Raw genomic sequence first — 13,871 nt, 5'->3', positions numbered from 1 at the left:
AAGCCCGGGTATCTAGAGCCCATGCTCCACAACAAGAGAAGCCACTGCAATGAGAAGCCTGCGCACTGCAATGAAGAGTAGCCCCAGCTCGCTGCAACTAGAGAGAGCCCACGCACAGCAATTAAGACCCAATGCAGTCAAAAATTAAATAAATAAATGAAAATAAATAAAAGCAAAAATAATGGTCATAAAGATGTCACCAATCTCAGGAGAATAGATGAACACAGGAGAACTTTAACAAAGAGAGAAAATATAAAAAGTACTAAAGGTTATAACTGAAAAATACATGAGAGGTTCAACAGCAGAATGGATGAAATAGGAGCACGAATCAATGAGATGGAAGACAAAGCAATGGAAAACACTCAGAGCAGAAAAATGAGAAAAAGAATTAAAAGAAGCAGGGATACCATAAGGCATCTCTGGGACAACATCAAGCAGAAAAACATTTGCATTATAGGGGTCCCAGATGGAGAGGAGAGAGAGAAAGGGCCAGAAAAAGTACTTGAAGAAATAATGGCTGAAAACTTCCTCATCTGGGAAGGAAAGAGACATCCAGGTCCAGGAAGCCTAGAGAATTCCAAGTAAGATGTCCCCAAAGAGAATCACACCAAGATACATTATCATTAAAATGGTAACAGTTAAAGAGAGAGAATCTTAAAAGCAGCAAGAGAAAAGCAACCTATTATGTACAAAGGAAACACCATAGGTCTATGAACAGACTTTTCAGCAGAAACTTTATAGGCCAGAAGAGAGTAGCATGATATACTCAAAGGGCTGAAAGGAAAAAACTGCCAACTGAAAATTCTCTACCCAGCAAGGTTATCATTCAGAATTGAAGGACACATTAAGAGTATTCCGGGTAAGCAAAAGTAGAGGAGTTCATCACCACTAAACTGGCCTTTCAGCAAATGCAGCAAATGTTAAAGGAACTCCCCTAAGCTAAAAAGAAGAGGCACTAACGAATAAAAAGAAAACATATATAAGTAAAAATCTCACTGGAATATGTAAATAAATAATAAAGGTAGTAGATCAATCACTTATAAAGGGCAAAAGACAAAAGTATTAAAATTAATGAAAATACCATAGTTAAGGGATACATTAAAAGATGTAAAATGTGTCATCAAAAAAATAAAGCACAGGGGGGAGTAAAAATATAAAGCTTTGGAATGTGTTCAAAATTAAGTTACTATCAACTTAAATAAAGACTGTTATATACATAAGGTGTTGTATGTGAACTTCATGGTAACCACAAAGAGAAAACTTATAGTAAATATATAAAGGAAAATGAGAAAGGAATCTAAACATAACACTAAGAAAACAGTCAAACCACAAGGGAAGAAAGAGAGAAAAGGAACAGAGAGGAACTACAAAAAGAATGAGAAGACAGTTAACAAAATGGCAAAAAGTGTATAACTACCAACAATTACTTTAAATGTAATGTATATTTGCCAATCAAAAGATATAAGGTGGCTGAATAAAAAACAAGACCCTTCTATATGCTGCCTACAAGTGACTCACTTCAAACACAAAGACACTTACAGATTGATAGTAAAGGGATGTAAAAAGATGCAATGGAAAGGAAAAGAAAGCTGGGGTGGCAATAATTATATCACACAAAAGAGACTTTAAAACAAAGACTGTAACAAAACAAAGAACAGTATATGATAATAAAAGTGTCAATCCAGAAAGAGGACATAACATCTGTAAACATTTAAGTACCCATAATAGGAGCACGTTATATATTGGGTTAGCCAAAAAGTTTGTTCGTTTTTTCCCATAAGATGACTCTAGTAGTGCTTAGTCGTCTTTAACTTCATTCGAAACAATTCTGTTAGATCGTATTATGACAGCTGACATATCAGCGTGCATTAAAAAAAAAACTTATCAAAACTGGTGAATTTTTGTGTAGCCATTTTAATATTGAAGATGGAAGAAAAACAACATTTTTAGCATATTATGCTTTATTATTTCAAGAAAGGTAAAAACGCAACTGAAACACACAAAAAAGATTTGTGCAGCGTATGGAGAAGGTGCTATGGCTGACTGAACATGTCAAAAATGGTTTGTCGAGTTTCGTGCTGGAGATTTCTTGCTGGATGATGCTCCACGGTCGGGTAGACCAGTTGAAGTTGATAGCAATCACGTGGAGGCATTAATTGAGAACAATCGACGTTACATTACGAGGGAGATAGCCAACATACTCAAAATACCCAAATCAAGCGCTGAAAATCATTTGCTCCAGCTTGGTTATGTGAATCGCTTTGATGTTTGGGGTCCACATAAATTAAGCGAAAAAAACCTTCTAGACTGTATTTCTTCCCAGGCCGGGGCACGAACCCGCGTGCCCTACATCAGCAGGCAGACTCCCAACCACTGCGCCACCAGGGAAGCCCTGGCTGGGAAGTTCTGATTCATCCGCTGTATTCACCAGACATTGCACCTTCAGAATTCCGTTTATTTCAGTCTTTACAAAATTCTTTTAATGGAAAAAATTTCAATTCCCTGGAAAACTGTAAAAGGCACCTGCAACAGTTCTTTGCTCAAAAAGATAAAAAGTTTTGGGAAGATGGAATCATGAAGTTGCCTGAAAAATGGCAGAAGGTAGTGGAAAAAAAGGGTGAATATGTTGTTCAAAAAGGTTTTGGTGAAAATAAAAAATGTGTCTTTTATTTTTACTTAAAAACCGAAGGCACGGGATTTTGGATACAGGATCAGACATAATGCAAACTCCTGGAAACTTCAATCAAATGGGAAAGACTATGTGTTCAAGGATATGGAAGAGCAAGGATCTGACTGAGGTGAGCAGGTTTTACTACCCCTACAAGTTGGACACAGAGGACCAAAGGAATCCTCTAGGGTGGTTTTATCACTCCCTGGTATTTTAACTTTTTATTTGGCAATAATTTTAGAGTTACAAAAACGTTGCAAAAATAGCCCAGCTATACTCTTCATCTTGATTTCCCTTAATGTTAACTTCTTACATAACCATAGTACAAAATTTCAAAATCAGGAAGTTAACATTGATACAACACTATTAACCATGAGATGATTATTGAAATTAAGGTATTGCAATCTTGGAGAAAGAACATACTCAAATGGATAGATACTGGCTGCTAAAAACAGAAACGTGGAGCTCTCTTGTCCTACCAAATGGTAATAGGAAATAGTACCAGGCCCAGGATCATCAGTGAAACCACACCTAGGATACTGGAATAACTGGGAGTCTGTTCCCACCTCCTGCCTCTTTCCCCTTTAACTCTCACTTGGGGTTATCAGAAAAGCAGATGGATCTGGGTGTTGACTGAGAATTACAGAAAACAATGAATTTTGTGTCAACTATGGCTGACATTGTTTCTCTATAGGAAGAGCTTTCTAAATCACCCCTGACTGAAATCCTGTTATTGATTTTACAAGCATTGTTTTCAATCCCAATACGTTTTAAATATCAACAGCAGTTTGCTCTCACTCGGCAGCCAGCGATTTACCTTTACAGTCTTGCCTCCAAGATATTTCAATTCTCTAACATGTGTCATAATCTGTGAAGGTGGGATTTAAACAGGTGTCCTAAACCTAATTCAGATAGTAAAATTACTCATTATTAAAATTACTGCAAAAAAGAAAAAGAAATCCTTTACAGATAAGGAAACTGGATTCAGAAGCTTAATTATGTAACTTGCTAAGAATCACCACGCTATTAAGGAGCAGGATCAGACTGGAACCCAGGAAGTTCTCTCTCCAGAAACATCTCCCTGCTCTGGAAGCCATTGTAGGTATCCTTAGCTCTAGGAAAAAGGCTCAGTAAAGGATTGAGGGTTAAGGGTAGGATTAGGACTATGTTTCCAGTGATCCCTTTAATTACAATCACCTGGGATGCTTTTTAATACTGATAAATCAAATATTTATAAATCGAATGGAATACATATATATATATTTGTGTGTGTGTGTGTGTGTGTGTGTGTGTGTGTGTGTGGTACGCGGGCCTCTCACTGTTGTGGCCTCTCCCGTTGTGGAGCACAGGCTGCGGACGCGCAGGCTCAGCGGCCATGGCTCACTGGCCCAGCCGCTCCGCCGCTTCGCGGCACGTGGGATCTTCCCGGACCGGGGTACGTACTCGTGTCCCCTGCATTGGCAGGCAGACTCTCAACCACTGCGCCACCAGGGAAGCCCTGGAATATTTATAAATGGAATATTTCCTGCCATATCAATAAACAAAGGATGTCACAGTCATCAACGATTGCAACCCTCCAACGTGAGCCGGTGAGCCCTGAGGAAACTCAGGGCTGAAAAGAATACCTGCCATCTAGCAGCCATCAGACTGCAGCCACTTCCTGCAATGAGCCCTGAGGAAACTGAGGATGTGAAAATACAGGGTACTGGCCCCAGATAGCTGAGGCGCATAGCAAAGGAATGATTTCAGTGAGCCCAGACTCTTGCATCTTCCCATACATAGAAAAGCACTAAATTCCTTAACTTGAGATATCTGGTTTTCTTTAATTAACAATAATCTTTTGACTTCCCGACTACCTTCCCTTGGTTGCAAAACTCATATATCCTGGCTCCTGCCCGCCCCCGCCCCCCCCCCCCCCCCCCCCGCCTCCTTGGAGCAGTTTCTCAGAGTTATCTGAAATGCTGTTTCCAGGGCTGCAGTCCTCATTTTGCCCCAAATAAACCCCAAATAAAACTTAACTCACAACTCTTCACGCTGTGCATTTTTTTTAAGTCAACAATACTCAAACTTCTTGGAACTGCCCGGTATCTTTCCCAATCCTTTAGCTGTCAGCAATCTTTGTACTTCTATTTCGACACTCTCCATATTGGACCGCAGGATTAATAATTACCATAAAACGCTTATTTTAGCAGATACTCTTCCAGGCAGGCAGTAGTGGACTGCACAAACTCCAGACTTCACAAAGCGGTTTAGCAAGTGTCCCTTCGGCCGCCCAACGGGAGTAAAGCAAACGTTCCAATTGCGACTGCCTCCCAGGGAGGTGGAGAGACGCCAGGCCCTACCCTTGACTCCGCCGGGCCGCCCCTTCTCTGCTGGGATCCAGATGGCGGCGACGGTGACGCTGGAGCCTGCGGGCCGCTGCCGCTGGGACGAGTCCGTGCGCATCGCCGTGCGCGGCCTGGCCCCGGGGCAGCCGGTCACGCTGCGCGCGTCCCTGCGCGACGAGAAGGACGAGCTCTTCCGAGCCCACGCGCGCTACTGCGCCGACGCCCACGGCCAGCTGGACCTCGAGCGCACGCCCGCGCTGGGCGGCAGCTTCACGGGCCTCGAGCCCATGGGGCTCCTCTGGGCTTTAGAGCCCGAGAAGCCCTTGCTGCGGCTGGTGAAGCGGGACGTACAGACGCCCTTCGCCGTGGAGCTGGAGGTGCTCGATGGCCACGACCCGGAGGCCGGAGGGCTCCTGGGCCGGGCGGTGAACGAGCGCGACTTCCTGGCGCCGGGGGTGCGGCGCGAGCCCGTGCGCGTGGGCCGGGTGCGCGCCACGCTCTTCCTGCCGCCAGGTGAGCAGCCCACTTCCCAGGCTGTTGTGGAAAGCCAGGTAGAGTCCTGAGACCCTGGGCGGCCCCTTGCCTGTCTAGGCAACCCCGTGGTTGTGGAACTTCCCTAAATTCGTCCCCAAGCTCCAAAGTCTATCATGAATTCTGGGTGGAAGTTTCTCCTCTAAATTTCAGGACACTTCCTGGAGGTACTGCCATTCCCTCAGCTATATGCTAAAAGTTCATTCAGAGTACTCAAAAAGTGTATTTATGCTGCTATGTGCCAGCCATGCAGCTCTGTCTCAGATACTAATATTAGGCAGTGACTTCTGCTGGTGTGCAGGAGTGATTTGGGCCTTCTTTCACATCAAACTTCAAAGGAAACTAAAACCCAGAGATAGAGGCAGTGCCCCATAATACTAAAAAACAAACAAAAAAACTCCCTGAAGGTCCCCTCCCCCATAATAAACAGTCTGTCAGTGTTTCTCAACCTGGAATGATTCTCTTCCACTCCAGGGGCAATTGGTAATATCTGGAGACATTTTTGATTGTCACAATTGGAGAGGGTGCTGTTGGCATCTAGTGGGTAGGTGCTAAACATCTACAATCCATGGGACAGCCCCACAACAAAGAAATATCTTACTCAAAATGTCTATAGTGCTAAGGTTGAGAAACCCTAGTCTAAGTAAAAACAAGGTGCTTGGTAGGTAAAAGTGGCCTGTAAACAAGACAACTGACCCACCCCTTCCAACCAAATTCCTGACTGAAACCCCTGCTATATATAGAAATGCTGGAGTTGCCACTGCTCACAGAATTCCTAAACTGAATTCTGTGATTATTCTCCAAAACAGGAGGCCCTGCTTTATTCTTACAGCTCTTCAGCAATTCACAGCCTTAACTAGCACTGCCCACTCAACTGTGAACTCCTGGGTCTGGAATTGGCACTTATACATCTCCATATCTCTGTATGCCTAGAGACTTACACAGGGATATAATAAGAGCTCAATAAATCATACTGACTGATTCAATAAGAATCTCCTAAAGACTTTAATTTTTTAAAAAATATTTCAAAAAAAAAATCTTTCACTGCCCAGCTGCGATATTTGAATCAAGTCAGTTGTTAACTATTTTAGTATCTACTCTGTGGCCCATTTAAAATTTATTGTTTTCTGACTCAAAGGCTTTTGTAAATAATGCAGAAAAGTTCAATTATTTAACAAATATGTGTTAAATCAAGGACTGTGCTACATACAGTAGCTAGCAAATTCAGACATGGGCCTCACTGTACCTACCGCCTAATAGAGGATACCGGCAACTATACTTGGATCTGTAAGTGTGGTAAGTGCTATGATAGGGGAGGTACAGGCCCAGGGTGCTGGTGGGAACATATCAAAGGCTATGTAATTCAACTCAGCCTTGGAGGGCATCTGGGAAGTCTTCCAGGAAGGGAGCTCTAAACTTAGATTTGAAGACTGATGAGTCAACCAGTTCAGAAATGGTGGAGAGGGGAGGAGAATAGTGTACACCATTTTCAGGGCCAAAGAGAGCATAGCACATTTAGGAATGGCGTTCTTTAAGGCTGGAGCAGAGGGTGTAAAGGAGGTGGGGAGTATATTCTAATAATCCCCTGTATATGTAGAGCGCTTTACAGCTGTCAAAGCATTCTCAGTTTTTGGGGGGTTTTTTTGAGGAAAATTTGGTGGAAAATGTACATTTCATCTTATGTTATTTCTAATTTGGTTTATATTATCGTTGTTGTTTTTTGCAAATATATGAAAAATTACGGAGAAAATAAGGCATTTTTCCCCCCTCCCTTCTCCCCAAAGTTTATTAAAAAAAAAAAAAAGACAAAGTAAAAAGAGTCCTTTTCCACCAAACTCCCACCCACAACCATCCTTGCTTTAAAAACTTCTCTTTGCTGACTGCCAAAATCTGAAACCCAAGAATGTCTTTTGAGTGTCTAAAACTCCTTATGATTTGTGGTGTTCTCCAGGCACAGGACCATTCCCTGGAATCCTCGATCTTTTTGGAAGTGGTGGTGGCCTTTGTGAATACAGGGCCAGCCTCCTGGCTGGACATGGTTTTGCTGTGCTCGCTCTGGCTTATTTCAGATTTGAAGACCTCCCTAAATATTTGAATAACGTGTGCCTGGAGTACTTTGAAGAAGCTGTGGACTTCATGCTGCAACATCCAAAGGTGGGTTCTGGTGCTCACCTGAATGCAGAGGAGAGGGGGTAGAGCAGACACAGGGCTGGATCCAAAAGCTCTACCAGGACACCCAGGGCTGGAAATATGCCATGAGACACAAAGGCTCCTTCAAAAGTTGTTAGGATTATTATTTTCATTTCTGCCCATCTCTCTCCAATCCCTTAAGACTCAACTGTTTAGTTCCCTTTAGTTCTTGACCAGAATTCAAAGAGCTAGACTAAAAAGTTACTAACCTTAAGTTCTGGTTCTGTATCTACCACCAAGTGGCATTATAATCCTGAATAAGGCAGTTTCCCTTTCTGGAATTCAGTTTTTCTCATTTGTAAGAGTAAGGTAGGGACTTCCCCAGTAGTCCAGTGGTTAAGACTCCGCGCTTCTGCTGCAGGGGATGGGGGTTTGATCCCTGGTTGGGGAACTAAGATCCCGCATGCTGTGCAGCACGACCCCCCCCCCAAAAAAAAGATTAATGTAAATGTATAGAGAAGAAAGTGACTGTAAAGAGATTTTTGAGACAATTGGTGACATTTGAATAGGGGTGTGTATTCGATGATATTAAGGAACCATTAATTTTGTTAAGTGTGTTAATGGTATTGTGGTTTTGTAGAGAAAGTTCTTATATGAGACTGGAAAAATTAATTAAAACATTTTGGTATGATTATCAATGGAATACATAGTCTTTGCTACTATCTAGACTTAAAGAAACCCAAACATTCTAATGTTAAGGAGTAAGATGTACTGCAAGGTCTAACTCTGTTAGAATTCAGGGACTGGTCTCAATAGAGCTGCTAAAACCTAGATGATCATGAACTGTGATGACTGGTTTATTTATGGGATAAAAGGCCCCAGGAACAAGAAGAGACCAATATATACTATCAGTTCTGCCCTTAGACCTAGGCAAGAGGGGCTTCTGCTCTGGACCTTTTGTTTTAGATGACCACTCTCTGGCCTTCCTTTGGCTGCATCCCTGACCACAGGGTGCGGAGTTTGAGGGGCCAAGGGAATGTGTCTACCTGGAACCCATGTGCCCCTCACACCATGCCCTTTGGATCTGGAACCCCACAACTATCTTCCAACCAGCTCTGATCCTGCTTCCAAGCCCTATGCCTCTTCTCTGGGTCCATTAATGTGAACACACCTAGGCCTTAAACATATAGGCTAGGGTGTCCAAACGCATGTGTGAGAGGGCCCTTATGGTACATGATGGAGCCAGGCAGGGATGGGAAGAGAAAGAGAGTTGGCCAAGGACCAGGGACTAGGGCCAGGGGCTGGCACTCCCCCCATACCATGTTCTAGTACAGAACTCCAGGAAGTTCTAAGATATGAAATTTGAACCTGACCTTATAAGTTGTTATGGAGGTATATTTATCAAGGTAGCAGAAAAGAATATATTTTATTTAATTTTCAAATATTTATAACTTTTAAGTATTTAGGTATAGGGTATATGGGCCTCTGTGTGTACTCTTGACCTAGTCACCATAAATGTTAGTGGAGGGCCTGTGTACCAGGAAATTAATTGATTTGTTTGGGACTTCCATGTTAGTCCAGTGGTAAAGATTCCGTGCTCCCAATGGAGGGGACATGGGTTCAATCCCTGGTCAGGGAACTAAGATCCTGCATGCCGTGCCAGCGCAGCCAAAAAAAAAAAAATTGATTTGCTTATTAGAAGATACGTTTGAACTTTGTGGATTGTTGCATAAGAAAGGAAAGCAAATGACATTTGAGAAAGCTGCCTAGACAATGTAAAATCACAGTTTAAGTTCTCCCTTTATGAATTCTAGACTTGTTCTCTCTCTCTTTCTTTCTCTCTTTTCATCAGGTGAAAGGCCCTAGTATTGGGCTTCTTGGCTTCTCCAAAGGAGGTGACCTGTGCCTCTCAATGGCCTCTTTCTTGAAGGGCATCACAGCTACTGCAGTTATTAATGCCTGTGTGGCCAACACAATAGCTCCTCTGCATTACAAGGATATGATTATTCCTAATCTCAGCAGTGACCCAGGAAAATATAAAATCACTGAGTCAGGCCTTTTGAATTTGGAGGATATTTGGAATGACCCACTGGAGAAACCCAACCACCGAAGTCTTATTCCATTGGAAAAGGCCCAGGGACCCTTCCTGTTTATCGTTGGCATGGATGATCATAACTGGAAGAGTGAATTCTATGCTCAGATAGCTTCTGAACGGTTACAAGCCCATGGGAAAGACAGACCCCAGATAATCTACTACCCAGGAACTGGCCATTGTATTGATCCGCCTTATTTTCCTCTTTGTAGAGCCTCTGTGCATGCAGTTTTGGACCAACCAGTATTCTATGGAGGTGAGCCAAAGGCTCACTCAAGGGCACAGGTAGATGCCTGGCAGCAAATCCAAACTTTCTTCCATAAACACCTCAATGGTAAAACATCTGTCAAGCCCAGCAAATTGTAACATTGTAATTATAGACCATATACTGTTAATAAAAATCCTAGTCATACAACATGTATTAGGTTTTCCAGAGAACCTAGGAACCTTTTTGTAACAAAGCAACCATCTCAGCTTCATTGTCAGGTCCTACTGGATTCTGAGCCTTAGCAACACTACTCTCTTCACTGCTGGGTCCATCCCTTTCTCCCCTGAACTTTTCCCAGTGTATAGGCTTAACTCTGATCTTATCTGTAGGACCAATCTTAACCTTAAGCAGGAAAAATGTAAGAAGTGCCTGCCCAAGTCTCAACTGCTGGCCTAGATTTGGCCTTCTGTTCTGGTTCTGAGGACTGAGCTTTTGTACTGCTAAGAGTCCCATATACTCTTTGGGTCCTAACTGACCATGTCTGAACCTTGGGAACCTGCGCACTTGAGCCCCTTAAGGAGTGGACTCTGCTTCGTTCTTGTTTCTGAACCCCACTTTGAAGACTGGGGGCATTGACATACTTAGTATCCTAAGCTTTGCTTTTATTTTATGAATGAGGCCCTAGACTTCGATTTCTTCCTTACTGATAAAGTATCCTTTACAAATTTTGAATTTAAAATTCAAAGGATACTTTACAAAGTAAAATTGAATCCTTTACCAAAGAAAATTGCTGTAAGCAAAACAGTTTATTGATATATACTGTTGATATATTTCCTCTGTATTTACCGTCTGAATTCTCAACCTCAGTACTTGGCTACCTAGCGAAATGCCTCGATGCCAATAGATATTCAGGACTTAATCTTTGGATGTCAGGTTATACCTGACAAATTAGACTTCTTCCTGGTACCATCGGTTCCTATTACATTCCTACTGGGAAGGACTGGGATCAGTCTATCTCAATCCATTGCCTTATACTGGGCACTATCTAGAGTCATGAGACCAGAGCAGAGGGTCTTCCCTGAGTGCAAGAATATTTTTCTGAGACACATCACTTGGCTTGCTGGGCACATACTGTCTTTCACCAATTTGAGTCTATTCAAGCAAATGCCCATTAGATCTTAATCTAATGAGAAGGGTTCCTTACTTAATTTTGACCAATTGTTAAAAATACGTGTTGAGTGTATTTATTCACTATGAGTATAATTTTCTGTGATTTGAATCCTTAGAGCCTGTGCTTTAACTCACTCTGAGGTGGTCCTGCCACTCTAGAGATGCCTTTGGGATGGGGTATCATAGGAAGAAGTTATAAGGAAAATGGCTGGGAGGGTGAGAGAAGTGAGGGGCGGAAAGGTAACACCAGAAGCTTAAACATGAGGGTGATGACTAAACATATCTGTGTACTAAAGCACTAGGTGTAGGGATGGCCCTACATCCTAATTTCTTCCTTACTAATAAAGTAGCCTTGGAATGCCCTATACTGACTAAGATATTTGGTCACTTTCCCCTCAGAGTTGATCATATATGGCCCCCTGTCTCTAAGATTTGAAAAAGAATTTCAGGTTGTTACAAAGCTACCTAAAATGTGGTAAATGTGAATTAAAAGGGAGAAACAGAAAAGGTATCCATAAAATGGAGCCAGAAATGAGGTCAACACAATAGTGCTTATTATGAGGCCTACATACTTGCCTTGATTGGGCCACTCGTTCAGTCATTTGTTTTCTAGTGGTTTATGCAGAGAAGGAAACCTAATCAGTTACACAAAATTTACAGCCTTCATAAAATAAAATCAAAGCTTAGAAATCAGTTTCTCCCAAAGTCTGTCTTACTAAGAAACATTAAATGATGTAAAGGGTAGTACCCTCAAGGTTGCCTCTACAGTAGATATAAGTCCCAGGCTCCATCGCTTACTGTGTGACCTTGGGTAAGTTATTAACCTCTCTAAGCCTCGATTTCCTCATCTATAAAGTGGGGATAATTATAGTGATAAGAATAGAAACTACTTCATTGGGCTGTTGTGATTAAATTAGGTCATCCAAGTAAAGCACGTAACATATTTAAACTCTCAAATATTAGCTCTTATTATTTCAGATGAGGAAATTGAGACCCAGGAGGGTTAAGAAATATATCTGGTTGATGAGAGAGCTGGGCCAGTCCAACTCCAAAGTCCATGGCCTTCATTAACCATTTGGCTCTACAGCCTTCCAACCTGAGGAGAGAAGCTCAAATAGTGCAGAGCTGACTGGTGAGGATTACTTAGCTGGAAAGTCAAGGATAAGTTAGGGTCCCATAATGGAGGCTCCATAAGCCAAATTGGAGAGTTCAGATTTATGTATTTATTTTGGAAACCACCATTTTATTGAGCTCTCCTCACCGCAGAGACCTATTCCAGCAATATTTTTGCCACAGGCATCACAGACACAGGGGTGTGACCAGCGCGCCCCCCACTGCCCACTATTTGACCCACCCATGAGAGGGAGATGGAGAATTTAGACTTAAAATAAGAAATAAGGAACCATTTTTTAACATACTGATTTTTGTTTTTCAATGACAGTCAGTAATTTTTCCTTGATGCTTAGTGGCTCAAAGAAGTTGAAGCCTAAAAGAAACTTAGTTGGAGACACTTAACAACAGCAACAAAAAACAAATCAAGGGCTTCCCTGGTGGCGCAGTGGTTGAGAATCTGCATGCCAATGCAGGGGACACGGGTTCGAGCCCTGGTGTGGGAAGATCCCACATGCCGCGGAGCAACTAGGCCTGTGAGCCACAACTACTGAGCCTGCGTGTCTGGAGCTTGTGCTCCGCAACAGAGGCCGCGACAGTGAGATGCCCGCGCACCGCGATGAAGAGTGGCCCCCGCTCGCCGCAACTAAAGAAAGCCCACGCACAGAAATAAAGACCTAACACAGCCAAAAAAAAAAAAAGTTGGATCATATATTCAAAAACAAAAAATCAGAAAATATAACCAAATTCAGCCCATTGTTCTGCTTTTGTTTGTACGCCTAATGCCATCAGGATGAGAAAGGCCAATGAACCATTTTGAAAGCAAATATTGATACATGTTTTTGTCAACCACTGATCCTTTAAGAAATATTTGTATAAACCTGTTACAATTTTCAGCAAACTGAAAACCACAAACACTTCTTAATTCTTTCAGAGTATCATGGTTAAGCTATTGTGTACATTCATTTTAAATGGTCTTTGCACACTGGAAAGATAAAAGCTTGTGGGAAGCATTCTGTTTTTTCAGGTGGTACATGCAGAGATGCACAACATCCAATATTTATGGCCACTATAATGATGGATGTGGGCGGCAGAAGTCAAAATTCTTTGAGTTAGGGACTTCCCTGGTGGCGCAGTGGTTAAGAATCCGCCTGCCAGTGCAGGAGACACAGGTTCAAGCCCTGGTCCGGGAAGATCCCACATGCCACGGAGCAACTAAGCCTGTGAGCCACAACTACTGAGCCCACATGCTGCAACTACTGAAGCCCGCGTGCCTAGAGCCTGTGCTCCGCAACAAGAGAAGCCACTGCGATGAGAAGCCCACACACCGCAACGAAGAGTAGCCCCGCTCGCCGCAACTAGAGAAAGTGCTCGTGAACAACGAAGACCCAACACAGCCATAAATAAATAAATTTATGTTTTTAAAAAAATTACTTGAGTTGTTTTCTAAAACTGGGAGTCAGCCATGTATTCTCCAAAGACAGAGAGACTTTAAACAAGTACTTTTCAAAAAGACAGGGTTGTTGGTCCAGTAACCATGTGCTTTCAGTGGCAAATATTTTCCATCCATAAATCAGAATACGTGATAATTACAATCTTATTTATGGGGTAAGAGGGATAAGATATATATCTGAA

General features: G+C 42.4%; 1 protein-coding gene across 6 annotated transcripts; it reads left to right on the top strand.

Moving 5' to 3' along the window:
* Positions 1-4,670: 4,670 nt before the first annotated feature.
* Positions 4,671-13,629, top strand: LOC309817958 (acyl-coenzyme A thioesterase 6-like). 6 transcript variants are annotated; one of them, XM_082647240.1, is made up of 4 exons: positions 4,671-5,508; positions 7,478-7,680; positions 9,509-10,004; positions 12,568-13,629. In XM_082647240.1, exons 1-4 carry the CDS (start codon positions 5,052-5,054, stop codon positions 12,639-12,641), a joined length of 1,230 nt encoding a protein of 409 aa, XP_082503366.1. In that variant the 5' UTR covers positions 4,671-5,051; the 3' UTR covers positions 12,642-13,629. The 6 variants fall into 6 exon arrangements, 5 of the variants coding, with proteins under 5 accessions (XP_082503366.1, XP_082503369.1, XP_082503367.1 ...); XM_082647243.1 differs by having other exon boundaries at positions 9,509-10,082; XM_082647241.1 differs by having other exon boundaries at positions 12,572-12,687.
* The last annotated feature ends 242 nt before the right edge of the window (positions 13,630-13,871 follow it).

This window comes from Grampus griseus (genome assembly GCF_964374135.1).
Source record: "Grampus griseus genome assembly, chromosome: 2".
NCBI classification, from domain to species: domain Eukaryota; kingdom Metazoa; phylum Chordata; class Mammalia; order Artiodactyla; family Delphinidae; genus Grampus; species Grampus griseus.
Note: the sequence above shows the minus strand (reverse complement) of the source record. Positions and strands in the feature narration are given on the sequence as shown.

What these genes read in the sequence shown, in the direction of transcription:
- LOC309817958 (XM_082647243.1), top strand. Translation starts at nt 5,052, where the DNA reads ATGGCGGCGACGGTGACGCTGGAGCCTGCGGGCCGCTGCCGCTGGGAC. An exon ending in TCATGCTGCAACATCCAAAG is followed by an intron (nt 7,681 to 9,508) that starts GTGGGTTCTGGT and finishes TCTTTTCATCAG; the next exon opens with GTGAAAGGCCCTAGTATTGG. An exon ending in CTTCCATAAACACCTCAATG is followed by an intron (nt 10,083 to 12,567) that starts GTAAAACATCTG and finishes TTTCAATGACAG; the next exon opens with TCAGTAATTTTTCCTTGATG.